Genomic DNA, 27,296 nt, shown 5'->3' with positions numbered 1-27,296 from the left:
GACAAGATAATCTGTAATTAGGTCCACTGATGGCTAGTCACTGAGATAGGGTCCCGAGAAGAGATTGTAGTCTTCGTGGGTAAGAAAAAAGTATCCTGACGAAGGTGGGACTTGAATTGGTCTTTGAAGGATGCCCTGGATTTTGATAAAGTAATAACCTCACGGAATTTACCACTTTCTCTTTAGAATGTGCCTAACACATGAATTTGAACTTCATCAGAGGTGTGTTAAACTTTTTATTGATCCTCACATGTGATTGCTTACAGATCTCTGAGGCTGGAGGGGAGAAGCCCACGTGGGTTAGTGTTTCTAACCATAGTATTTCTTCCTCAGAGACTTTATCTTCTCTCAAAAGGATATTTCATGAGAAATCATTATTTATTATCTTAGATATGGGCTTCTCTGAAGACAGTATGATGTTACATCTGTAAAAAGAACTTGGGAAAGGTTTTTATCTTAAGATAACAGATGATGCTATCTATACCTTGGCTTTTCACTAGAAGATTCCCCAAGTCCCTATACCTCTGCCTGGCGGGAGAAAAGCTTCTCTCTTTCTCTGGGGCGGGGAAGCGGGGGAGGGAGAGAGGAGGGAGAGAGAGGGGAAGAGAGATGGAGAAAAATGTGGTTTATGAGCACGGGAATAAACAAACTTCTTTTAAATACTTTCCGCAACTACTGACCCTCAAACAACCTCTCTGTAGAATTTCTAAAAATCAGTGTATTTTGCAAAACAAATGCATTTGCAATATTCCGTGTGGAGGTGACCACCAGTGGATTACCTGGAGCGCTTGTGGACCTCGCCTTTTCTTCCCAAAGTACCCTGGGACCCCACTCCTCAGCACAGCTAACAGCGATCACTTCCAGTTTCTATTACAAACCAAGACCCTGCGGTCATGGGAATAGAGTTACATCAACCAAGGCCAACTTCATTTTGAGTCAGAGCTCTATAATCTGGAATGGGATGAAATGTCTGAGTCAAAGTGAAACCTGGTAGGGACGGGAGGGCTAAAATAACAATAGTCAAGAGTCTGGAGATGAATTGGAAATGCAAAACCCAAACGGCCCACTCAGTAAGTGTGAAACGCCACTGACACGTTAGTGGAGCTGTGGTGGCACTCCACCCCACCCACCGAGTGGCCACCGTCAGGACACCCGTCCCTGGCATTGGTGGGTGGGGCAGCTGTCTGGCCGAGTCCAGTTGCAAGGGTGCTCTGGAGGTCAAGTCTGGCCCCAAATACCTCTCCCACAGCCTTGCACCTCTTCCCCTCCCACTCTGAGGTTTACGTCAAGCGTTTTCCTTTATTGAGGTGCAGCAGGGTTCATGTTTTCACTGTCACCTTCACTGATGTTGCAGAGCACGGTGGCGCCTGTCAGATTCTCCAAGGGAGCAGGTAAGAGCAGTTTTGATAAACAGGACGAAAGATGCCCAAGGGGGCAGGGAGGCCAAAGTGAGCACTTCTAAGCAGCCAGGAACAATACCAGGGGCCAGGATGCCTGCTGGCACAGGGAAGAGGAGAGACCACTGTTGCAACGGCAGAAAGGAGGCCGATGCAGAGCAACGAAGGCACATTTTGTCTCTGTTAAGTGTTCAAGTAAAGCCTGGCTCTCAGTGGTGGGGTGATGTGTGGGGAGAGAATTTCAGAGGCAATGGGAGATGCCTTCTCCCAGAACACTCAGCTCCAACTTCGCCAGCCAAGGGCACCGATGGATTGAGAAGGGGGTGTAGGCTGGGATGCTGGAGCGGCCTGGCTTGTGTCTTTAAAATGGTCCAGGTGATGCTGGTATCCTTCCTTTTCCTGGAGAGCCACGGGTCAATGAAGCTTATTGAGGCAAGGCCTTGCTTACCTCTTGTAGTCTGAGGAAATTTCACAACTAGGCTTATCGAGCTCATATCCACCGTGCTTGTTGTTTTAAGTTCAGTTTACTGCAATCCTATTCACCAACAGAGTGTTACTCAGGATAGCATTTCCTTTTCTAAATCTCTTCTTTTTTTTCTTTGATTTTAAAAAATGTAAATGAGACACACAAAATGTATAATGTTGTGTAAGTTATAAAGCATAATAATGAAAAGGACATCTGTGAAGCCACCTAATATGCTTCTTGAAATGCAAGAACTGAGTACCCTTAGTGAGGGTCCTGATTTGAGGACCATAGCAGAAATCAGTGACTCTCACCATATCATCTTAACAACTAGATGACATCAACTTCCTGGAAGAAATGGGCCGTTCCATGGTGTGCCGGATGGAAGAGCGAGAGGCAGTTGTGGGCCTGGCGCTGCCTGGGTGGGGAGCGGGCTGCAGTAACAGGCTCTGTGCTGCTTTCTGATTCCTACTAGCTTTGCCGTTTGAGCTTAACGTATCTGTGCCCCAGTTTTCTTATATGCGAGACGGGAATAATAACCATACCAACTCCATAAGGTGGTTATGAAGCATAAAAATGAAGTGAAGAGAAAAGTTTTCGGCACAGAATAAGCCCTCAATCAGGCAGTTGTTATCGTTATGGGGGGGGGGGGTTGATAAGAAAGGTAAGAAAAGGAGGGTTGAACAAGCAGGAGTTAACCTTTCCTGCAATATGACTTTCCCTTGTCCTGGTCCTGTCCTTGGCCTCTTCCTCAGTGGCACCTGTAGCAAGAGGACCCAAATCTGAAGGGCCTCCAAGGGGAGTCTAAGCTGATAAGAAATGGGGCAAAAGAGGGAGATGTGGAACGATCATACCTTGTGACTGAAATCTGCTCTCGGCAAGCTCTTCTCTCTACTTCTGGGTGGGACCACTCACGGCCTGGGAGGAATCACGTTGGGGTCAAATGAAGGGGAAATTGTGGCAGAAAGGGAAAGGCAAGTCCTGAGGCCATCTTTGCAGTGGACGAGGCCAAAACATCACTCTTGGATTTAGAAACATCACGAAGGGTGAATTTTACAGTAAGTCCTTGGGGAGTAATTTAAGGCAATTTGTCTATAATTTGCATCCATCCATCCATCCATCATCCATCCAACCATCCATGCATCCATGCATCCATCCATCCATCCATCCATCCATCCATCCATCCATATCCACCCATCCATCCATCCATCATCCATCCATCCATGCATCCATCCAACCATCCATCCATCCATCCATGCATATCCACCCATCCATCCATCCATCATCCATGCATCCATGCATCCATCCATCCCATCCATCCATCATCCATCCATCCATCCATCCATGCATCCATCCAACCATCCATCCATCCATATCCACTCATCCATCCATCCATCATCCATCCATCCATCCATCCATGCATCCCATCCATCCATCCATCCATCCATGCATCCATCCATCCATATCCATCCATCATCCATCCAACCATCCATGCATCCATCCATCCATATCCACCCATCCATCCATCCATCATCCATCCATCCATGCATCCATCCATGCATCCATCCACCCATCCATCCATGCATCCATATCCATCCATCATCCATCCATATCCATCCATCATCCATCCATGCATCCATCATCCATCCATCCATGCATCCATCCAACCATCCATGCATCCATCCATCCATCTATCCATCATCCATCCATCCATGCATCCATCCATCCATGCATATCCACCCATCCATCCATCCATCATCCATGCATCCATGCATCCATCCATCCATCCATCCACCCATCCATCCATGCAACCATCCATTCATCATCCATTCATGCATCCATGCATCCATCCATCCATATCCATCCATCCATCCATCCATCCATGCATCCATCCATACCTGGCCTTTTCTAAGGCACTGTCCCTGCCTCCAAGATGCATCAAGTCTTTCAAGACCAAAGGCTGTTGGATATACTCTGTCAGATGCTTCACTGGGAAGACAGAGGGTACAAGCAAAGCTCCGTGGGGCAGGGGTGGTTGAGGAGACATCGTCTGACCTGGGCCACCAAGAGCGAGCGTGGCTCATAGGGTGTGGACTGGGGTGGGAGTGAGACAGCTGAGGAAGGTATGTCAGGCAATGGGAGAGCGGGAAACATTCAAAGTTCTGTTTGAAACGGTCTAGACAGGAATCCACTCACATTTGAAGGACACATTTTTTTGGTCAGATCCTAAATTGGTAAAAACTGTGCTGCTGGCCAAGCTGTCACCCCGCCCAGACCCCGAGGTGACCCAGGCCACGCTGGACGGTGCCTCTTTCCATCCTGCTTGGCGGGACCTGGACGGCCTGCAAACATGCACGCTCCGGAAAGGGCGGGTTTTGCCTCACAATCCCTCATGAGGTTGCGGCCATCAACTGATGTGAGCGGCTGGAGACAGGAGAGCAGAGCCTGCTTTACTCCAGGGGGGTCACCCAGTTGCGCCTGCCTGTCCCAAACCCTGGGGGCTCACGGCTGACACCCACCTACCTTGGAATTCCGTCCCCGAGATGAGAGAGACCTATGGTGGTAGATTTCTTAAAAAATTATCAATTAATCGATCAAACACAGAAACTGAGGGCAATGATCATCGGAAGATATCTTTATACATATTTCCAAAAAAAAAAAAATCTTCGAAGGCATAAAATGTACACAATTTGAATTCTTCCTGAGATGGAGGAGCTCCTTCCAATAAGGGGGATTCGTGCTGTCACTGGGACTAAACAATACGGCCCGGTGAAATCCCTGTACCTGCCTCCAACGTGCAACACGGAAGGCCGTTCGCATCGTTATCCTGGAACAAATTTACACTTGTCTTAGGAAGCAGGCTAAGTGTTTCCAATAATTTAGAGAGAGTGTGTTCTAGTCGCCGTGGAACCCACACATGCGGTAACGGCGTACACAGCACACCCACGGAACAAAATAACAGTTCTTTTACTCAGAGAAAGGAAGGATAATGGTTACTTAGAAAGTGTCCCAGACAAGCTGTCAAATTGAATTCAGAGAGCTGGAGTCTGACTCCAGGACAGGGCTGGCTGGCTCGGCTCCCTCGGGATTGGGGTTTCCTGCCTGCTACGGCTTACAGACAAAGATTCTTTGTTTCCAGCCCTCTCTCTCTCTTTCTCGCTCTCTTTCTCGCTCTCTCAATCTCTCTCTGGTGAAAACACACACACACACACACACACACACACACACACACACACACACCATGTAGCTCTCCAAAGAGGGTCAGATTGAAAGCAGACAAAACATTAAGTCTGGAATTTCAAAGGAAAACAATTAAAAAAAAAATAAAACGGAGAGAGCAAGCTACTGTCTGTTCTATAATCATAAATCTTGCCTTTGGACACAGAAACAGCACACACTCACACACACACTCAGCAATCGTCCCCGCTTTTGCTAAAAATGGATTAGGGGTAGTTCATCATAAAGGAAAAACATATAATGACAAAGTTCTTAACAGGCCCTCCTGGGAGGCCTGAATGCCCTCAAATTTTAAGTGCACGTTAGTGGACACAGACAGAGCCCGTGGAGCCACATAACCTGCTCCGTGAGAGACGTTATTTACTCCCTAAAAATAACAGGCGATTACCTCACAGCATTACAGGCCTTTTCCTCCGGCACACGTGTTCCAGACCAACCCGCGCGGGCCATCCCGCACGGCGCAATACGCACACGGCCCGAGGCCCCGCCAAACACACGCTCACCCCCCGAGACGACCCTGACTCAGGCTGCTGCCTCGAGCCCACCCCCCACGCTGGGCCCCAACCTGCCACTCTTGTTCACTGCCCCCCCCACAGAGCACAGGAGCCCATATTCTGCACGCATCTACATGTCCTCCATCAAAGCAAAACTTCTCGGGGCATCTTTTAAATCGTGGGAAATTTTGAAGATGTAGGAAAGCGGAGAGAAAAGTCTACTGCACCCCGACGGGCCCTTCGGCTTGAACAAGCATGAGCTCATGGCCAACCTGACTTCAGCTCTCCCCCCATCCATGCCCCCTCCCTGCCCTGACTATTTTCAAGCAGATCCCTGGCTCCTTTGCTGAGCTTCCTGTCACACAGTGACACTATACCCGTCTTTCGGTTTCGTGTAAACCACTAAGAGTCCCTCCCAAGGCTCCCCCATCGTGCTCGCGTCACACACCCGGTGTTCCCAGGGGGCACACTCAGGTATACCCACGGGAGCCCGCCTGGTCCCGTCCCCCAAACCCAGCCCGAGCACACACAGCCCCCGCACGGGATAGACCCAGACATGCTGGGTCTTCGATGTCCCCCTTCCCTTCATTCGATACCCATTTCCAGCACCACCGTGCCGGGTCCTTCCAGAGGCCTCCCATCTTTCACTACGACCTCTATCATTGAATCATCAAGGACACCCCACAGGCGATGAAAATGCAGGGCAAAGTGGCGAGAGGTGGTGCTGTAGCAGTCATAGCCAATGCGCAGCACTGACGGACAGGCCCATCTGTATCTCTGACTACATCCTCTTGAGGGTAGCTGGCTGGGTACCACGTTTCCGAGGCTCAGCCTAGCGTCCCGTACATGGTAGGTTCTTAATAAATGAAGAGATGCGTGAACGGGGTGGAGGAGGGCACGAGTCCTGACTAAGGTCCTGAGAGAAGCTCTTCCCTTCCTGTGTGGTCTTGGGGGGACCCACGCCTTCCCTGGCCTTCTATCGCCTCTGTTCCGTGAAAGGTTCGGGGTGGATGGTCCACTTTAACACTTAATGATTTTTCATCTCTTCATTTCTCTTAGGGAACTTCTTGTAGGTCACGTGCATTTTTCTATTTGACTATATGCAGTTTCATATTATTCCTTAATCGTTCCATAAGTGAGTCTCCCGAATAAGATTTTAAACAACTTGGCCATCTCATCTACGGTGTTACCACGCCATCTGATATGGTGTCTTTCATTACACTGGGCGTAGTGTCAGCATGCGGTAAACCCTCGAGAACATTCTAATGATGTTGTGATAAAATCCTAATTACTACTGTGATCCATGGAGCAAACATGTTGTGTACTTACCGGTGCATCAGACACCCTGGGAAGTGAGTTATAAGTGGAATATCACTCCTGAAGGGGCCGTTAGATTGTCCTCATTCTACACATGAGGAAACTGAGGCAGAAAAAAGTAAGTGACTTGTCCAAAGTCACACAGCCTCTTTGAGTCCAGAGCCTGGGTTTTGAACCAATATGCTCTAAGGCTGAGATATGAGATAAATACCTGCCTTGGGGAAATGGAGAGCATTAATTAAAGAAGGTTTAAGATGTTTGTTAGATGCTTGATGCAAACTATTATATACAGGATGGATAAACCACAAGGTCCTACTGTCGAGCCCAGGGAACTATATTCAATATCCTGTGATGAACCATAATGGAAAAGAAGATGAAAAAGATTGCATATACATGTATAACTGAGTCACTTTGCTGTGTAGCAGAAATGAACACAACATTGTAAATCAACTCTACTTCAATAAGATAAATTTTTAAAAAAGATGTCAGACGCTTGAATGAAATATGTGGAGATGATGAGGTGAGAAGCGGCCTGGAAGGAGGAGTGAACAGCAGAGACCCACGTTGGAGTCCTGCTCTGTCCTAAGACCTGGGTGACTTCACATGGACCCTGTTATCTCTGTGCCTTGTTTCCATTATCTACAGGACAGAACGGGGATAATAATAATATCGGCCCTGGCAGCTCACGGGGACGGCGAGGGGCGCAAACGACGTAACAGATGTGCAAACGCTTGGCAGACGGTGAGGGGCTGCAGCCTGGCTGTGTGCACAGGTCCCACCATCTGGAAATCTCCTTGAGAGAAGCAGGATCTCATTAGCATAATCTTCAGCACCGGGTAGGCATTTCCCTCTGAAGGACATGGAAAGGTGGCTGCTCCCCCTCTCTCTCTCCCACACTTAGCGTGCAAGAAGACAGACTTTTTATCCATTAGCCCAGGTGACTGCAGGCCAGGGCTCTACCCCCGGCCGCAGGCGACCTGCGAGGAGGAGCGGTTTGCATTTCACAGCGGGTCCTGAAGGGCTTCCCGGGCGGGGGCTAGAGGCTCAGCCTCCGTGGGCCGGTTTATGAGTTCCAGGAGTTAATAAACAAGGAGTTCAGTATCCTCTGACTTTTGGAGAGTCAGAGGTATTTAAGCAGATCCAGCACGAGGAGCTGAGGAAATGAGGGTTTTAGGAGGCAAAGCAGCTCTGAGGCGGAGCGCTGCTGCCCGTCCAGGGGATGCGCCGGGAGGGCCCAGGGCAAGGCCGCCCGGAAACACGGTGGAGCTCTGAGCTGCATCCTGGGTGGACGCACTTGTCCCTGGGCACGGAGGTCGGAGATCGAGGTTTAGAGAATCCTCAGTCCTGGCCCCGGGACGCCTGTGTATTGGGTTGGCCAAAAAGTTCGTTCAGTTTTAAGCAAAAAGAGGACACATCTTTCATTTTCACCAAGAACTTTATCGAACAATGTATTCATTAACCGAGCGAACTTTTTAGCCAACCCAATACTTGGAACGGCCACTGAACTTCTAGAACCCCAGTGCCCTCCGGATGAGATCGGGTAACCAACACCAATTCCAATTACTATTTAGATACACACGACGAGAACACGTAAGAATGGGATTTCTGAGAGCCGAAGTGATGGACTCGTGTAAAGCTGTCAGAATCAATATCGATAAAAATTATAACCTCATCAATGACAAGGATGAAAAAGAACTAATAATCCAGTGGTCAGTTCAGCCTGCTCTTCCATGAGTATAACATGAGGTCCTGCTCTTCCTTTTCTAGGTCAATTTGGGGCCAGGAAAGATCAAGATCAACTGCCCAGTGTGTCTCCAAGAAAACCTGGGTGGCTCTGAGATGGGTCTCCCTTTCCTCTTTCTGGTTCCTGTCTGCCATGTAGGACAGCACTGCTCAATCTTGGCTGCAGGTTTAAGAGTAACGGGGAGAGCTTGGAAGCTGTCACTCCTAGAGATTCTGAATCAGTTGGTTGTGTTTGGGACCTTGGCATCAGTATTTTAAAACATTTTTTATTTTTACTTTTGTTGTATTTTTTTCAGATATATATATATATATATCTCCCTGTATTATACAGTAAATCCTTGTTGCTATTTTGTACATAGTGGTGTGTATCTGTTAATCCCAGACTCCTAATTTATCCCTTCCCCCATCCCTTTCCCCTTTGGTAACCATAAGTTTGTTTTCTATGTCTGAATCTGTTTCTGCTTTGTAAATAGATTCATTTGTATTCTTTTTTAGATTCTACATATAAGTGGTATCATATATATTTGTCTTTCTTTGACTGATTTACCTCACTTAGCTTGATAATCCCTAGGTCCATCCATGTTGCTGCAAATGACATTATTTCATTCTTTTTTATGGCTGAGTAATAGTCCATTGTATGTATGTACCACATCTTCTTCATCCATTCATCTGCTGATGGACCCTTGGGGTGCTTCCCTGTCTTGGCTACTATAGCTAGTGCTGCTATGAACACTGGGGTGCATGTATCTTTTCAAATTCGCGTTTTTGTCTGTACTGGATATATGCCCGGGAGTGGATTGCTGGATCATATGGTAACTCTAATTTTAGTTTTTTAAGGAATCTCCATCCTGTTTTTCACAGTGGCTGCATCAATTTGCATTCCCACCAACCGTATCGGAGGGTTCCCTTTTCTCCACACCCTCTCCAGCATTTATGATTTGTAGGCTTTTTGATGACGGCCATTCTGACTGCTGTGAGGTGATACCTCATTGTAGTTTTGATTTGCATTTCTCTACTAATTAGCGATGTTGAGATCTTCTCATGTGCTTTTGCAGTTTTTACTGTGGTAAAACATACATCACACAGAATTTACCATTTTGACCATCTTCTAGTGTACATTTCAGTGGCATTAAGTAATTCACGCTGGACAACCATCCCCCCCATCAGAACCCTTCCGTCTTTCCAAACTGAAACGCTGGGCCCATTAAACAATAACTCCCCATCCTTCCCTCCTTCCAGCCCCTGGAAACCTTCATTCTACTTTTCTGGTCTCTATGAATCTGCCCACTTGCAGTCCTTCCTATGAGCGGAGTCATACAATATTTGTCCTAGGGCATCAGGAATTTTAAAAAGCTCTCCAGCTCATTCTCTGTGCAGTTAGGAATAGAGGGTAGTGCCAAGCAGGGGTTACGTATGAATTTATCTTTGGGAAGAGAGGATAGTGCAGGGATGTGGATGGAGATGAGAGTAGAAAAACTGCAGGGACAGAGAAAAACAATGGAAAAAATGCACATCTCCGCCCACACGACATTTAGGCAAGGTATTGCTTTCATGAAAATCCAGCTAGAAGGGAAAGGCTGAGTTTGTCAAGGAGACTATCTGAAGTAAGGAATTTTGAGTCCTACATTCTGGGTTTGAATCCTTGTTCTGCTGTTGAATAGCTGTTTGCCCTTCAGGGAGCCATTTAATAGTCCTGAACCACACTTTCTCTGTCTGAAAAATGGGGCTAATTCAATCTACCTCTCGGGGATGTTGCCAGGCTTAAAAGCAGAGGCAAAGCACGTGAAAGTGTCTGAGGCATTGCAGAATCCTATACATATGACAGTGGTGGCTGCATTGAAAATGGGTAGCGGTTGCTTCTATTCTAATTTATTTTCTTAAGTGCATTAGCTTTGGTATCAGGTAGAGAGAGCATAATTTTTCTAGCTGCGTCCAATCTGTGACCATAGAATATTAAATTTTAGAAAAAGCTTAAAAACTGCTAGGAGTTAATTTTTAAAATCTAGCCTTACTTCTCGGGCACCAATAACCCTTAGAGAGTGCAATTGTTTTCAAGAGACAAGCTGGAAGGATGATTATGCCATTTTAAAGTAAAAAGACATACTCATTTGATAAGCACATTGAAGAAGCATTCATAGAAGCATTTACCTCTTCAACTTCTTTCTTTTGTGCTTGATCCCAGCACCTGTCCTTTGTGAAATAAACACGTACACTCACGCACGCACGCGCGCGCACACACACACACACACACAGAGCTCTGGTCCTCTTGTTGGACTCTGGGTTTGTTTGGGGCTCTGTGTGTGCCTTATTCAAACAAGACGGAGCTAAGTTTGCATGACGTCTTCTCTTCATTTTTCCATTTAATATTTTAAGAACCCAAGATAGCTATTAGAGAAAAGCAGAAGAGAGAGGGTGGGGAGGAGGGTGAAAAGCAGGGAGAGAGGAGCGTGGCTAGCTTTGTCTTGCTGATGTACTTTGTTTTGTGGGCGATGGGCCATTTAGACAGATTCAGACCACCTCAGGAGGGGGTAGGCGACAGAGCAGCAAGGCAGCTCAAGTGGAAAGCTTTACTGGGGACAAAAGCTGCACCTGCAAAGCGCAGACGTAACCATTTCTGGAGGCCAGGGCCGATGCTGGGAGATAAATGCCCGGCACCACCTGACTGAGGGCCTTGCAGCGCGCACTTGTCTGGATACTGCAGATCATTCATTTCAGAAGAGAGGCAGCTCCTGCAAAAGCCCCAAAGAGCCCAGCGTGGCATTACAAACTCACAAAAGGACCGAGGGAAGGAACAGCAGCGCAGGTAGAGGAGAGGCTGAAAGCTAGGACCCCTGGAGGAATAATGAATCGTTTATCAGCGCAGTTCAACCCAGACAAACCTGCTTCTTAACGAAAATCTGTATTTTAAGTCCAATATCAGATATTCTCTCATTGGCTCTGCCCCCAGAGTCTCCCTGGTTAATCCTCAGCCTGCAGAACTGGAGGAGCTTTCAGGGATCTCCTGCCTGCCTTCCTCCCTTCTTTCCTTTCCTTCTTCCTTCTCTCCCTCCTTCCTTCCAAGACGTGGATCCCTATCTGCAGATGAAACGAAGCTCAGTAAGTGAACCAGATCAGAGCAGAGGGGCCCTGGACGAAAGCAGACCCTCACCTGCAGCCGCCAAGAGCTCGACAGTCAGGGGTGACTCTTACTGGTTTAGTTTGGCCCTTATATTTGACAGGAAACTGAGGTTCAGGGCATGAAGTGATTTCCCCAAAGTAAACCAGAGGTGCTCCTACCTCAATCTAATATGTTTGACACTGTAATAGATTTTGTCTCTTATGGACGTTTGCAACACGATGATAAATGGGTCATCTAATAAAATGTGGCTTGGACTGTATGATGAGTCAATATGACTTCAGATTTTTTATGGCAAAAGCCAATAACTCCGACTTCAAAAGAAAACAGTAGCAGGGACTGGCCCAGCGTGGGGTAGGAAGTGAAGAAAGTCACAGAAAACCAGGAAAGTTTACAAACATATTCATTATGTTGAATTTTTCCTCCACAGAATTGTCTGGTCATCATCTGATTATAAATTGTTAACAGGAAACAGGAAGTGTAATGTGATTGAAGGTGTGAACTTGGTCAAGACACCCAGGCTCACTGGGTCTCTGTTTCCTCCATAACCCAAGACAGTTTTGAACCAAATGTCTCTAAGATTCTTCCCTTAGAAGAGCTTTATGTTTCTCTGAAATGTTATGCTGTGCTAACTCCATGCAACCAATACTGAAAACTTCTGCCTTCATTCATTCTATGCAGCAGGTGTGCCTTAAAGAAAAAGTATTGAAGGAGAGAGAGCCAAGGAAGAGAGTGCCCCCTCATACTCCTATTCATCCTTCAAGGCCCCACTCAAAATGCCCCTCGTGCATGGAATTTTTCTTCTGCCTCAGGCAGAATTTTTTCACTCACATTTTTTCTCCCTTAAACCAGGTACCATGAATTATTCACTTGTTTAAATGCCTGGAATCTAAGAGTGTCTGGAGCAGGAAATCTCCACAACGTTGTTTCATGAATAAAGACGCTGAGAAATGTATTGTAATGTTTGCTAAAACCCTCACTGGTGAAAACCATTTGCCGAGACCATTTTCTTTCTCTTTCAACCAAAGCAAAACAACTAGACCAAATCTCCAAATCACCACTTTAAAAATGAATTGGTATCGCTTAAATTTCTTACCAACACCCCCGTGAAAATATGACATTGCAAGAATCCTTGAAATCTTCATTTCATTTCCTTCAACAGAGGAAAGCCCCCGTCTTTTGGCTTTTTGAAAGTGAGCAGCATTCGTTTCCTTCCAAGAGCAACACGCTTTCGTTCATGGAGTAACAACCTCAAGTCACATCTTTATGGAATTATCACAAGATATTTTACAACCTTGTCATGCTTTTGCAACGAGCAGCGTAAGGGGGCTCAGCTTAGGCTTCTAGAAAAGCTGAGTGGACAAGAGAGTTGGGACACACACCTGAGGTTCCCCCACTGCAGTCTTACCATCGTGGACTGTGCCGGGCTGGTAATGAGGACAATTCTGCACGTGAGAGAACAGACTCACCTTCTTTGACATTCAGTCGTGAGGACGGGTCCGTGTGGGAGGTTGTGTTATAGGCCAACAGTGAACCTGGAAGGTGAAGCAAAAGCATCAGGTTATAACCAAGACACTCTTCCCAGATCAAGACTAGGAGATGGGATGAGAAGTGAGTGGGGAGGGCAGGAGACAGAGAGAAGGACGGAAGCACAGATGACTGACTCCTTGAGAGAAAGAAACAGTTAATGTCACCCATTTGGGGGGCCAATCACGCAGGACAGTAATAGCTTCCTGGAGTTAGGGTCCGAGGAAGGTCGGACAGAACGCTCGTGGGCGGGACACACACAAGCCCTCCCAGCAGCCACGTTTAAGGTTCTAGAGTTCTTGGGGTCCACACTATGTCACAGCAGGAACACAGGGCCGGGAACCATGTCCTGGTCCTTCGACCGACTTCACGTGTGACCGTGAATGAGGGACTTTACGTGTCTGGATCTTGATTTCTTCACCTTGAACTACAAGAGGGGTTGGCAAACTTTTTATACAGACCAGGTAGTAAATATGCTAGTCTCTGTGGGCTGAATATGGCCTCCGTTGCACATTCCTCTTTGTTTTTGTTTTGTCTTGGCCGTGGGCCAGTGCTGGCCAGATAGGACTGCAGCGTGTATTGCCACGCCCTGGAGAAGAAGCCTGACCACTTTCTTCCCACTGTGACGTCCTTTGGGTTTACAGGTGGGCAAGGTGCTTGGATCATCACGCTTGGTGAAGGGGGTGCTAGGAGCTGGCAAAGGGGTGGGGCTGCCAGGGCTCCCTAGAGTAACCTTTGTCTCCCTTTATGCATAGCTAAGAGGGTACAGCTCAACGTGAGGCATAAGCCACGGAATGTTCTGTCATCCCAGGGAGCTGGCATACAATCTTTTAGAATTAAATGTTCGTGCAGAACTACTTTTAGCAACCACTAAAAGTAGTTCTAGTCTGGGCATTTTCTAGGCTTTTTTCTTTTTTTAATTGTTGTCGCATGTAAAAAAATTCTCCCTTCTTTCCTAAAACTAGACTTGTGCCTCTGTTTCCAGCAAATCCAGGAGCTTTATTTTGGAAAACGTGGGCGTTTTTGTCATCCTCCTTGAGGCTCTCCCATGGAAACTCTGAAGTGCAATCTAGAGGGCTGGGATCTGCTTTTATGAGCTTGACATGGGTGTCGGAAGCTCAAAAATCTTTCTAAACCCTCCTTTGCCTGCTCCCTGGGACCGAGTGGACGGACTCGGGTGCCAGGGCTTGGAACAGGGAATGGGCTGTCAGACACTCCTATTTTTAGTCTCAAGTCCCGGAAGGGACACGGGAGTGCAGCGGCTGCCTCACCCAGCTGTGGGCGTTTGCTTGTGTGCCTCAGAGAGGCTGTGCACCCTTCCAGGCCAGACGACGAAGAGAGCATTTTGCAAGAGTCATCCAACTGCCTAGAACCTCTGACTTTGGCCTTGGGCAACTGTTCCTTTCAGCTCTGCAACAGTTCCAGACACAAGAAGCAGAGGGGTGGTGACGGTACTTAGAGAACTCTGTAGCGAAGTGTGGCTGTGTGGAGACACCTTTAGAAAGGAGGCAGTCACGCGCTCGGAATAGCCAAGAACCAGATGCGCTTGGTTCTTCCATTCTCAAAAATAGCAAGGACAAAGTGAGTTTTTGCACTTCGTTTAATATAAATTTTTACGCAGATGAGAATTTAGATTTAGACCTGCTTCTTACCACTTACTAGCTTGGTGACCTCCATCAATTTACCCAATCTCTCTAAGCCATAGGGTCCTCCTACATAAAACAGGCTAATAATAACACCTACCTGATAAGGTTCTTATGAGGAGTCAATAAAATAATACACGCAACTGCTCGGAACAGACCTTGGCTCAGAAATGAATGTTCAATACACGCTAGGCATTATCACGACTATTTTTATATCTTTTCTCCCACAGACACCACGATGACACACAATAAACTCTTGATAAAAGAGCTTGCTGGGCATTTGCCTTGTTCTCTGGGATTAGAGTTATGAATGGGTTCTGCTGCAATAAGAAATAATCCTCCATGCCTGGAAGGAGGTTAAGAAATGGAAACAAGCGTTCCAAGGCAAGAGAAAACAGTCTCTGGAGTAAGACCAAGAATGTCTGCCTCTCTGTCCCTGACATTCTCGGCCTCAGGCGGAAAGCTCACGGCTGGAGCAAATAAAGAAAAATGATGGTCTCGGAGGACCGAACTGCCTGAGTCATTAGTGCAGATGTAGCCGAGAGCACGAAGCTTAGATAAACCGCACTTATTAAATTTCCCCCTCGGTGAAAGTTCTTCTTTGGGCACACGTGAATTCCACAGGAAACTCCCAGAAAGCCAAGAGGAAGGGTCGTTTGACCTCTGCAAAGCTTGCATGAAATACATATTTCATGGTAACCTAGGAGAAGGATTTTGCCCTGAAGACTGTTCTTGGTTCAAGTTTCACTCCTAGAAGGAGAGGCTGCCTTCCCCGTGGAGGGGCTGATTTGGGGTGTCTGACCTCCTTCCCAAGGGACCAACTTTCCCTTCTCTCCTCCCATTTTTTACTTAACCAGTTCCTCAGGCTACAGAGAGTGGCAAGGCACATTCTTTCCTTAAAGGAATTTGTTCAGATGCAAGAAGTTCCTCCCTGGAGCCTGACCTCTCACTCCGTGGCTTCGGATATCTCTCTCTCTCCTTCTCTGAGGCACCTTCTGCGTGGGGCGGACACCACCTCGGCAGAGGAAACAGGCTGTGATGCTAGGAGGGAAGCCAACCCTCTCGGGCGCTTGTCGTCGTGCGCCAGATGCTTTCTGTCTATTCTCTCACTTAATTCTCACACAGATGACGAAATCAACATTCAGAGAAGTCAAGTAATTTGCCCAGAAAGCCCAGGAGGCAGGATGCCCATGCTGGTCTAACTACAAAATCTGCTCTCAGCCCAGCAGACCCTGCGGCCTCCTGGCTAAATCGAAGAAACAGACAGCACTCACCTCTGGTGCTGGACTCAAGACAGTGGCTGCCTTTGCGGAGGAAGTGGCGGTGACGGAGGGGGGCACACGGGGGCTCCTAGTCTCCCCCTTGACCTGGAGGGACTCATCCGAGGGAGTGGATTCACTTCGTGATAATTCTTTGACTTGTGCGTTTATGATTTTTGCACTTCTCTCTATGTGATACTTGAATTAAAACGTTTGTTGCCTTATCTGTTTATGCATTTACGTACGCATGAGGGCTTCTATGCGTATCTATGTATTGGGGGCCCCGAAAAGCACAGAGCAGCTGCTGATGAGAACGGAATAGGCTCCCCAATGTGAAAGCACAAGGACAAAGTAATTTCCCATTTTCGCGTCCATCCGTCACTGGTACAGTATTTGGGATCTGAAAGAGGCTGGAAATGAACGGAGTGAAGCTTGCAGGTGTGGGTGGAACCCAGCAATTGGGCTTTTCTCCAGCGCCACATTCCCACGAGGGGACCTGGTGCTCTGGGGCACCTGCAGTCGAGACAACGGCCGTCTGAGCGCCAAAGCCTTTGTCTCTCGCCTTGCAGACACCTCGCCAGCCCCACCGCCAGCCTCTTGAAGCCGGGCTTCCTTTTTTTCTGCGCTGCCATCAATGGCTCTGGCTGGAGGGTGCAGGCGGGCAGGGAGGAGGAAGGAGGCTCTGTGTTCTGAACAACAGGCCTGGCTGACGACTGAGTCCCGGGAAATCTGGCCTTTTGTTCTCCTTCACCGGTCAGACCCGGCCTGGAAGGGATAATACCTCACTGGCTTAATTGCCCGGAGCCATCACCTTTGCCCGAACATCTGAGGCGGCCCGTGGGGACACCACAAAACGCAAAATGTGTTTCCCATTATGTTTAAATTAAAAATGGGAATCAAGATAGATACCTTTGCTGTGGTCTCCCTGTCACCCAATATATTTCATTTTTCTAGCGCTGCCACTATTTTCAAACGCGTTTTCTTAGCATTTTTCACGGGTCAGACGCAGACAGACCGACCGAACACAACTTGCTGTAAAATGAACAAAGGCTCTTTCCTTCTGCCTCTGGCCGGCCCACCCAGGACCTCTTGGGCTCCCAGAAACCCCAAACTCCCCCCAGCGGCCCTGGGTCTGAACTGCCGTTTTGGGACGTCTCCCACTTTCCTTTGAGGTCCGTCCCAATCTTGCCTTGTGACACCCAATCTCATTTCCCGCAGCCTGAGACTGTAAATACAGCCTCTGCCTGCATGAGATACTGATGGGGCCGCCCGTCGGGTCCAGAGTATGGGGAGCCGCGCGGAAGAGAGAAGGGCAGGGTTGGCGTGCAGATAGGTTTGGCTTAATCGGCCTCATTCCAGGAGGCCACAGGGAAGTTTTCGGAAAGCATTTATCTCCGGGTACAAATGAAAACAGAAAATGCTGTGGGGAAAGCGGCCTGGCCCTCCACACGGGAGCCCCAGGGGCGCGAGGCTAAGTCCACAGCAGGGCAGAGAAAGACCGGGTGGCCCAGGTGAGCGGGCACTGTCTGTGCAGCCTGGCCTCTGCCCTCAGAGCGTGAGGCTGTGGGCATAGCTGCAGCCCGGGCCTTAGGAGGCCTGGCTCTCAGACACCAGGCGGTTCTCCAGGGGCTGGGCACGTCTGAACCAATTTCCGAAGCACTCCAGGCCTCACTTGCTTTGGCTTTAAAATGGGGATTTATAATTCGTTGTCCATGGCGTCCTCGAGGGGGCATCCTGTCCGTCCCGTAAAGTGAATGACACCTGGGCAGATGCAGCCTGAGCCGGGGTGTCCCCAGGAGACTCCAGAATGATTCCAAGAACCGTGGGCATCTCCCCAGACCCGGCCCCCACCGTCCTCCTCCCATTCCGAGTGCAGGTGACATCACAGAGGGATGGTATGGGGTACAGCCACTCTGTCTGGGCCAGCTGAAAAGCCAGGCTATGGAGACCAGGAGCCTCCAGGCAGGCCAGGTAAATCCTAGCACGCCAGACAGGGGGGCTCAGGACCCTGGTATTTCTTCTCCACCCTGGAAAATACATTTTTAATTTGAAGTTTGGTTTTTAAAATTTGGAAGTAGAGCTCCTGTCCTGACAACCCGAATAAATACTCGAGCACCTTTGGTGAAAGTGTAAATTTGGTGTCAGAGCTTCTTAATCCTACCATGTCCTTTTTTCTACTAAGGTCCAGAAAGCTCAGACGCCTCTGGAGGGGTGCAGCTGCCTGGCAGTCTTCTGACCCGGGGCTAAGTCAGAAGAAGGGCTCCAGTTCTCTTCTATCCACTCTCCTTAGCCCCACTGCACTTCCTCCCTCTGTGCTGAGGAGCTCAGCTCTTTTCCTTCCACCTCTTGCCAAAGTGGAACTGTTCGAACGCCACCCCCTCCTCCCCTCCTCCCCGAAAGGACAGATGACAATGCATGAAGCATCAGCACCCTTCTCTCGGCCTCAACGCAGCTGCCCCAACCTCTCCCCAGAGCCCTGGCCTCCCTGCCTCTGCACAAAACATCCGCTGGAAGTTAAGTCTGGAGAAACAATACAGTGTTTGAAGGCCAGTCCGTGGGCCTTGCGGGCTTCCCAGCTGTCCTGGGAGCAGACAGCCACCGCGCACGTGACCTCCTGCAGGCGTCTCAGGGGATCCCTCCGCCCCAACCAGGGGTCCCAGAGGCTGCAGCTGAAAGTGGACCCCAATTAACAAGAGGCATGGATCAAAAATTGTTTCCATGATAGCAGATCCTTTTAAGTCTAGGTTCCTCAAAAGGCCTCTAGAGGAGTACAGCACTATGCTGGGACACGTTTTTCTGAACCTTTGATACAAGTGTCTTAATTTTGGCTTTTGCAGGCAGACATGGTTTTGCGTCGTTGCTCAGACCCCTTTATGTTTTGCTGTTGCGCTCAACATTGTATCATATACGTGCTTTGTTCGTCTCCACTCGACTCTGGAAATTTGCTCTGCTAATAAGCTCCTTTCTGGAAACTTCATATTATTATTGCTTTGGGGGCATCTTCCTTAATGTCTACAAATACTCCTAGAAAGAACGAAGAGCAGAAATCCACCCCTTTTCATGCCCGGCTACATATACCACAAACCCAACCCTCTGGTGTCCACGTCTTCCCAGCGTGCTTATTCCTTTGCTCTTTCTTATCTGTCCTCCTCCGATAGAAAGCCTCCTCAACCTTATGAAATTCCTTGGCCTTCTGAGCATAGGTTGGTCTTGCTTCAGGGTCTGTGGCTTGGTTCTTCTGTGAGAGGAAGCCCCAGCGGGGACTTCAGGTGTTTACGGACCCGCCAGAAAGCAGGGCCCGGGATCGCACGGCGTGGATGGGCTCTCCCCACATCAGTCAGAACGTGCTTGAACATTCCCTCAACAAGGGCATCTGATAACTGGGCCCTGTAAGTGCTCCAAGCCCGCTGTTCACCTCGTCTCCCACACAGTGATTCCCGGACCTCCCGCCGTATGACACCAGGAGGGGCAGAGAGGCAGAATCGGTCAGCGTTCTGGCTTTGCTGGTCTCTCCTTCTCATGCCCAGCTTCTGTGTGCCCACTTCCACCTCCTGCCCTGCCCAGCTAGCATTACTGCAGGACTCTGTGCAAAGATCCTTCCTAAAAAAATTCGATAAACACTTAAAGAAATACAGATTGTTAGAAAATGCTCATTCTCCAAAGCTCAGAAAAACTGGGTGGAAAACCGCCCCCGTTTTTGAAATTGTCATTTCTTGGGCTGACCTCATGTTGCAGCAAGACTCAGACATGAGGTCATTCCTCTGGGTTAACGTACACTGCATCACCCACACGGCCCGACTGCTCACCAGACGCCTCGGAGGGTGACGGGGGAGCCTAGAGGCACCAGTGGAAACTTCTGAAGGCATTTTCAAATTCTTTCGCTTGTACACTCAGGGTGTGTTGCCCTTACCCCACAGAGTGCACTGTTGCAGAAGGAGACAGAAGATTACAGGAACGGTGAGCTGAAGACCCACTGAACAATGGAACACAGATGAAGAACTAACTAACCCAGAGCCCAGGAGACCAGGGAAAGCGGCCCGTGAGCGCTGTCCAAGGATCTCAGCTTTAAAGGGGCTTTAAGATCATCAACCTCCTTCTTTCTGAAGCTGAACTCCTGCAAGATTCCCAGCAGCCACGGACAGCAGACACTGCACCCTGAGGCTGCCGGTGGATCTTTGGGCAGGGCTGACTGTTAGAAAGCCCCCTGGTAGAAGGAATCCACAGCTGTTTTCCTGTAGCTTCAACCTCCCCATCTTAGGACCTCCTATTCTGGCCACAGAACAGTCCGTCGGTACTTGGGGTCACCGATATACCACCTGTGTTTCTGGTGAAGGGTTAAGGCTGAGGTTGTGAGCACGTTGATCAAAATTCTGTTCCCATGTGTATGTTTCATATCAGATGAAATTCATATCAGATTGATGGCGCTTGGCAATAGAGAAGTCTCATATCGGATAAATCCTTTGGACAACCGTGCACTTTCTTTCATAAACTCTCCCTTTCCAAAGCTCTTTGCCTTCTGACTCTGCCAGGAGGAAGCTTCCAACAGATCCTAACCCACCTGTAGCATCTGCTACACTTCCTGTTTAGTTGGGAAGAGTGTGTAGGTAACAGCGGGTAAAGGTGGGTTACGGGGTGCCAGAGTGACCCCAAGAGTAAGAGGAACTTACCGTGTAAATACTCAAAAACGTAAATCTAGAGTTTACTGTAGGAACTTTAAATCATCGCTCAAGACAATACCAGCCAGGGTGTCCATCTATTTATAGTTTGGGGCAAAGCAGTTTCTGGAAAGTGGTTCTCATGGGAAGAGTGTGACTCGCCTCTGGCAGACCCCACGGGGCTGCAGCTCCCTACTGTTTCTCCATTCCTTGTTTTCCTTCCCTTGTCACGGCAGGACTGGGTCAGCCCCCTCGCAGGGTCTCTGGGAGCCAGTGAGACCTTGGCAACTTGACACCCGGACGGGCTGCTCCTATAGCATCCGCCCAGCATAAACCGACAGCCCGGGACGGGGGCCTAGCTCCTTTCCCCGGGTTGGCTCCGTGGGAACCAGTCTTCATCCTGAGTGGCTGGGCAGAATTCTCTCCCAGCCCTGGGAACTTGGGCTGCAGCCTCTGGGGGTGTTTTGCTGCCCAGAAAGGGAAGGGACCAGGCACTTACTTTCCCTGAGGTAGCTGAGGTGTGACAATAGCACTTCGGTGTTGTAGAGGGAGGTGGCTCGGAGGAAATCCTCCTTGTTCAGTTTACACAGTTCCTTGCCGTCCATGTTCTGGAAGAAAGATGTGTCGATCTCCATCAAGCCGTACTCCTTTATCGCCCACTCCAGCCACTGCCTCACGTGCTCCTGCGTCCACAGCGTGGGGTCTGCAGGGGAGATGGGCTGTTAGCAAGGCTGCAGGATGCAGGGCTCCACCCCTTCTCTGTCTCTGCCTGTCTCCTCTGTCTCTTCCTCTCTCCCTCTCTCCCCATCTCCACCTCTCTCCCCTCCCTTCCTCTTCCCCTCCCTTCCCCCTCCTCAATCCCCTCTCCCCCCAGAGAGAAAGTGGTTCCCTCCCAGATGGTCCCCCCAGAATGCCCATCCGGCCCCGTCACATCTGGCGCTGCCTGAACCACTCAGCGCTCTGGAAAGGTTCTTAGACGCCTCACTATGCATCCGGACAGGACATTCTCTTTAAAGTCTTTGGAGGGCAACCGAAACCTCTGCCTGAGAAATGGTGGCATCAAAATGAAAACAAGCACAGTTTCCAACACCCAGGGACCAATGTCTCCGGAAAGGGCCACCATCTGTATCTTAAGAACATCCGTGATTTCACGCAAGAATAGTGATCTCTCCGACGGATGCAGAAAAGAAGATGTGCGTGGACACTTGGGCCTCAACTCCATGTGTGCAGCTGGAAAATCCAGTGGTATTAGTCTTAATAACTTAACCTCAATCTGGGTTTTCCCCCTTTGGAGACAGTTGTGTTGAAATTTCTTTAAAATCATCCTGACAAAGTTTTTAGGATATTTAAATCCCCAAAGATGGGAAATGGGGAATTCCCTCATGGTCCAGTGGTTAAGAGTCCGCCTTCCAATGCAGGGGTCACGGGTTCGATCCCTGGTTGGGGAACTAAGATCCCACATGCTGCGGGGCAATGAAGCCCTCGTGCAGCAAAGAAGACTCAGCGCAGGAAAAAAAAAAAAAAAGATGGGAAATGGTGTTGGAGGGAGAAAACATTTTAGCTCTCAAGTGAACATACATAATGCAAGGACTGAGGTTGTAAGGTCTCCACTTGGGACCCTCAGATTCCTCCCCAGCCAGGTGTGTGTATATGAGGAGTATGTGTACTTTGAGTGCTGGTGATGAGTTCTAGCAGGTTCCACGGTGGGTAGAGCCCTTATATCTTATCACGTACCACCATGTCTTTCCTTGGCCCCCAATTATTAGAGAGTCCAATATGCAGTTAAATATGCTTATCATAGAAGAAAGCCACATGGGTCTTGCCCTCATGGAAGATCATCCACACGAAACACTAGGGCAGGAAAGCACAGAATTAAGCAGCAGATTTTTCTCGTGGCAGTTCGAGAACTCGTGGGCAGAAGGGGTTACTGTGAATTTGGAGTCATGGAAGGCTTCCTGGAGGAGGGGAGATTTGATGGTCCCCAACTTCTACTGGGCCTGTTTTATTGGACTGCTCATTTGGTAGGAATATCTGTGCTACCTCTCAACCACCTCACCTCTCATTCTAAGGGTCTGTGAAGGCTCTTGGCAAAAATGGGAGCAGGTCTGAATGCTTAGGAGGGGTTGTGGGGGAAGAAACAAGGTTCATACCAACCACCCAGAGCCCAGTAACTCGTAACAGTCCAGATTCTGAATGCCTCCTAGGTGCCCGCTGCTCCACCTGTGCTATTTTTCACTCATCAGAAAAAAGCCTGCAAAGTGGCTTTTCTCTTCATTTTGCAGTTGGGAAGTGGCGTCTTGAAAGCTTAAGTCCCCAGCTCAACCTTCAGTCCCAGTCTGAGCTGGAATTCCAGTCAAAATCCTCCTAGGACTGCACTTAGTTGAGGGTCCCCCACCCCAAGCCTCCTCTCCTCTCCCCTCTCCCCATCCTGCCTTAGCTCACCCGGGAGGTGCTCTGCCATCACCCCAAAAAGCGGAGCTACTCGGGGCTCCATTGTACAAGTCTGTATCTCTCTCTCTCTCTCTCTGTCTCTCAGATAAATTTCTTGCTTTGTCTTACTCTTTTGCTCTCCAGTAACAATCATGCACGGACCATTGGTAAATGGAAATAATTTTGCACCATTTCAGAATTCTAAAGAAAAGTGTCCTGGGGGAACTTGGATTACGTAGCATTTTATTTTATTTTTTCATCAGCTTGCCTCTGCCTCTCCTAATGCCTCACTTTGAGTATCCAAGGCCTCAGATACAATTTTACACTGTAGATTTTATTTATTTTTTTAATTTCCTCTCTTGTTTTGGGCTCTGTCACAATATTATTTCTCTTCCTTTACAGCACACTGAATTATAAATCTTCCACTGTGGAGCATGCTAAACTCTTCCAAATATATTTCCTGGATGATTTAGTCCTAGTTTCTTCCCATCTGAACTTGGAACTGGTGATGAACTAGGGACCTTGTTTATACTTGTCTTAAAATCCCACCATAAATTCAATTGGTTGTTCCACTGATGTTTTATTGCCTTGATTTGTGGACTTGCCCAAATGAGACTTTCTGTTACATCCAGGAGGCTGACCTGGAGAAAGCCAACATGTGTGAGGACAATGCTTAAAGATCCAGCCAGAGGTAAAACAATGAAGCGAATCCCTAGGTAGTGAATTCATGACACGAAGTGCTTTGAAAACCCTTTGATAGGAATTTATGCTATTTTCATTATTACTGCTGTGGTTACTTTGGCCCCCTAAGACTGCCATCTTGATACTCCTTTTGAAAGTATTTCAACACCACTTCAGAGTTGAAGGGTCAACCAAACAGTCTGGTCATTTCCCCCCCATCCCTTCCCCACCCCCGCCCAAAAGTGACTATGGAAATGAAATGGTGTCAACATTTGGTTCAGAGACGACCTCTGGCCTCCTAACTCTTCTGTCCTCAAGATCTCCTCCCCATGCTGGCCACTGTTTAGAGGAGCCGAGCGGAGGTGGGAGGGTGGGGTCGGATTCCAAATCAGCAAAGGCCTGGAGAGGTTCGGCTCCAATGGGGGGAAGTCCAGAAGTTTCCCTCCAGGCCAGCTTTAGCTCAGCTTCATTTCTGCCTTCTTTCTATAATAAAGGAGAAGGCACCGTTTTCTTGCCTCTCACAAATGCACCTGAGCTACACGCGCCTAGCTGGTGTTCCTGGCGGGGGGGGGGGGGGGGGGGGGGAGATCGGACGTTCCAAGATAGAAGTAGCATCACAGGGATGAGGCCATCTGCACGGCGCCTGGCACCGAGAGGCACTCAGTATGCAGAGCTATTCTTCCCCTTCCTCTGTGAGGTCACGCGCTTGTGGAGAAAGGAAATAAAAATGCTTTCTGAGCGGTTTTCAAGTCCTGCAGGGCACAGAAAAGTTCCCGCTGGCCAACCCCTCTCCTGCCTCACCTGTTCCCACACCTCCCGCGCCTGCCACCTTGAGTTTGGCCCAGAATACAAGCAAGTGGCTGTGTTCCTAGGAGACGGTGACACACAGCTTCCCATGGAAAAGAAATACAAAGAGCCTAGGACGGAGCGGCCCGTTACAAAACCACACCTTCTAGACCGAGCCGCAGATTCCTCTGGATTACCCCAGAGAGACATCTTAATCCTTGGCTCTCAGACACAACTGCATTTACACTCTTCCAAATGGAAGGGGTGGGCCTTGTTGGTAAACTGATTGTGGTAAGTCCTTCACTTTGCTTCAGATTTGGACACTCTGGCACCTTCTACCTGGCATGGACTCTACACGTGGTAGTTTTTCCTCCCTTTTCAACCAGGCAGCTGAGCTCACCAGCCGAGGCGGAGTGTCCAGCCAACGCACGGAAGGCTTGAACAATGATTTTATTTTCTGTAACCAAAAGCACCAATACCTAAGAAAAATCGCCTATTTTTATCTCATGACATAAGTCGCTGCACACATGTCCAGGCTCTCTTTTTTGTTAAATATAGTTATTTCTGTTTTGAACCTGGAAGAGCTGGCTGTAATTTTGGAAAGGTAAGACCCTGCAGATGCCAGGAAGTGCATATGCCTGATGGACGGGACAGACCTCTGTAGCCACTCTTCTCCTTAAGGGCGGGGGGGGGCACATCTGGGTGTCCCCAGGATTTCTTTTGGGTTCAGAAGGCCTTGCCTCTCCCCTCTTTGCAGGCCTCATCCTGTGGAACCAGGCACCAAGGGTAGACTCTGTGATGTGACCTGCTTGAGGGCAGGGCTTCCAGAATCTGCGCTTCAGGGCTCTGGTGACATTTGGGAAACCGTCTTGGAGGGCAGCCAGGGAAGAAAGTGAGAAGTGCAGCTTTCCCAAGTAAGCATTTCCATAGAGAACAGGGTACCAGGTGGAGGTGGAGGTGCCCACCGGGACGACTAGCCCAGAAGACCGAGGACGCGGGTGGCAGCCAGCGAACTGGTTCCCAAAGTACCTGCGGGGACGATGACCCTCCTCTCGTTGGTGGTCATGTTGGGGGGAGGGGGGCCGTTCTTCTCGTCCATGTAGCTGTTGTAGCTCATGGCGTTGGACTCGCCTCCGCCCACTAGCTTGCTGCATTTGCTGACACTGCAGTCCACCGGAGACTCCCTGAAGTGAGAAAAGACAAAGCCCAGAGGAAGTCATCAGTGCCACTGCCACCGCTGCCACCGGCACATGCGTGCAGCCGCCGCCCAGCCCCATTTGGTGGAATGACGATGACGAGGGCGCTGCCGACGCTGCTTTATTTCTATCCACGTGGCCACCAGAGTTTTCTCCGAATCCCAGCCCAATCCTATAATTACGGTACTTAAACACTTCCTGGCAGCCCCTCGCTGCCCTCAGACTGGAGTCTGGACCTCTGAGTTCGGCGCTGCTGCCCTCCCGCTCTGCCTGCTGCTGACACTTTTAGCCCTGTGGCCGGGCGACCTACGGTCCCGAGGCGCGTGCGCACTAGACTTCGCCGCGAGACAGGCCTTTCCCCGCTCCCAGAGCGCCGTGTTTCTGCCATGGCTTCTGGGACTTGTCACATCATGTGATGGTTGGCCTGCAGGTGCCCTTCTCCTGGCTGGATTGGGAGGTTCCTCATGGTGCCATGACTTTTTTTTTTTTTAAGTTTTTTTTTTTTTACTGTGGTAAAAGTCTTATAAAACATACTATTTTACCCATATTTAACCGTACAGTTCAGTGGCACTAAGTACATCACCTTGCTGTGCGGCTCTCACTGTCATCCATCTCCCGAATTGTTCACCTTCCAAAACTGAAACCCCGTCCCCAGCAAACACTGCCTCCCCATTCCCCTTCCCCGGCCCCCATCCCTGGCCCCTGGCATCCACCAGTGTACTTTCTGACTTTATGAATTTGACTAGTCTAGGCACCCCGTATAAGTGGGTTTCAGACAAAGACACCTTTTTAAACCCTCTCTAGAGTGCCTTACAGAGGGGGTGAGGCATCACTGTTTTTGGAGTGAATTATTTCTGTTGCATGTATATCATTTTAACGTGTTTCTCATACAGCGTTCTATTTGAACTTCCCAATCACCCGCCAGGATAGGCATGGCAAGGGTTAATATCTCCTTTCTACGGTTAAGGAAACCAGAGGAGGACACGGCCAGGTTAGCGCCTGACACTTTGCAGTGTGGGAGCAGAGCATCTGTCTGGTGACTGAGCTGACATCTCACTTGTGGCCACCTGGCGCCCACAGCAGCCGGGCAGGACACTCTGCCTACCCCGAGCCCAGGGCCACGGGACTGCCCCCATCAGGCATACGCACCCAGGCAGTGCCATCCGACCCTGCCCTCGCTTCCTCTCAGCCACTCCAGCAGCAGCAGGACTGAGGGAGATGACTAGAGGCCAAGGAAAGGCTGCAGCCCTGGTTGTCTGGAGCAGGGAGCCTCAGTTCTGGCAACCCGGGGCACAGCCGTCCTCGCAAGAGCTCGACACCAGGCTTTCAGACCCAGGAGTTCAGATAAGGTTC

The 27,296-nt window shown here is 49.2% G+C and overlaps 1 protein-coding gene across 3 annotated transcripts in view; it reads right to left on the bottom strand.

The window, feature by feature from the left end:
- Positions 1–27,296, bottom strand: part of FLI1 (Fli-1 proto-oncogene, ETS transcription factor) — a 123,943-nt gene that overhangs the window by 17,011 nt on the left and 79,636 nt on the right. For all 3 annotated transcript variants that reach the window (XM_067039314.1, XM_059068612.2, XM_067039315.1), the window contains 3 exons: positions 25,777–25,931; positions 21,350–21,553; positions 13,236–13,301 (listed from right to left, as the gene is read on the bottom strand). In XM_067039314.1, the coding sequence (XP_066895415.1) occupies positions 13,236–13,301; positions 21,350–21,553; positions 25,777–25,931 (425 nt within the window). The remainder of the gene's footprint in view (positions 1–13,235; positions 13,302–21,349; positions 21,554–25,776; positions 25,932–27,296) is intronic.

The sequence above is a fragment of the Kogia breviceps genome, chromosome 7 (assembly GCF_026419965.1).
Source record: "Kogia breviceps isolate mKogBre1 chromosome 7, mKogBre1 haplotype 1, whole genome shotgun sequence".
NCBI classification, from domain to species: domain Eukaryota; kingdom Metazoa; phylum Chordata; class Mammalia; order Artiodactyla; family Physeteridae; genus Kogia; species Kogia breviceps.
Note: the sequence above shows the minus strand (reverse complement) of the source record. Positions and strands in the feature narration are given on the sequence as shown.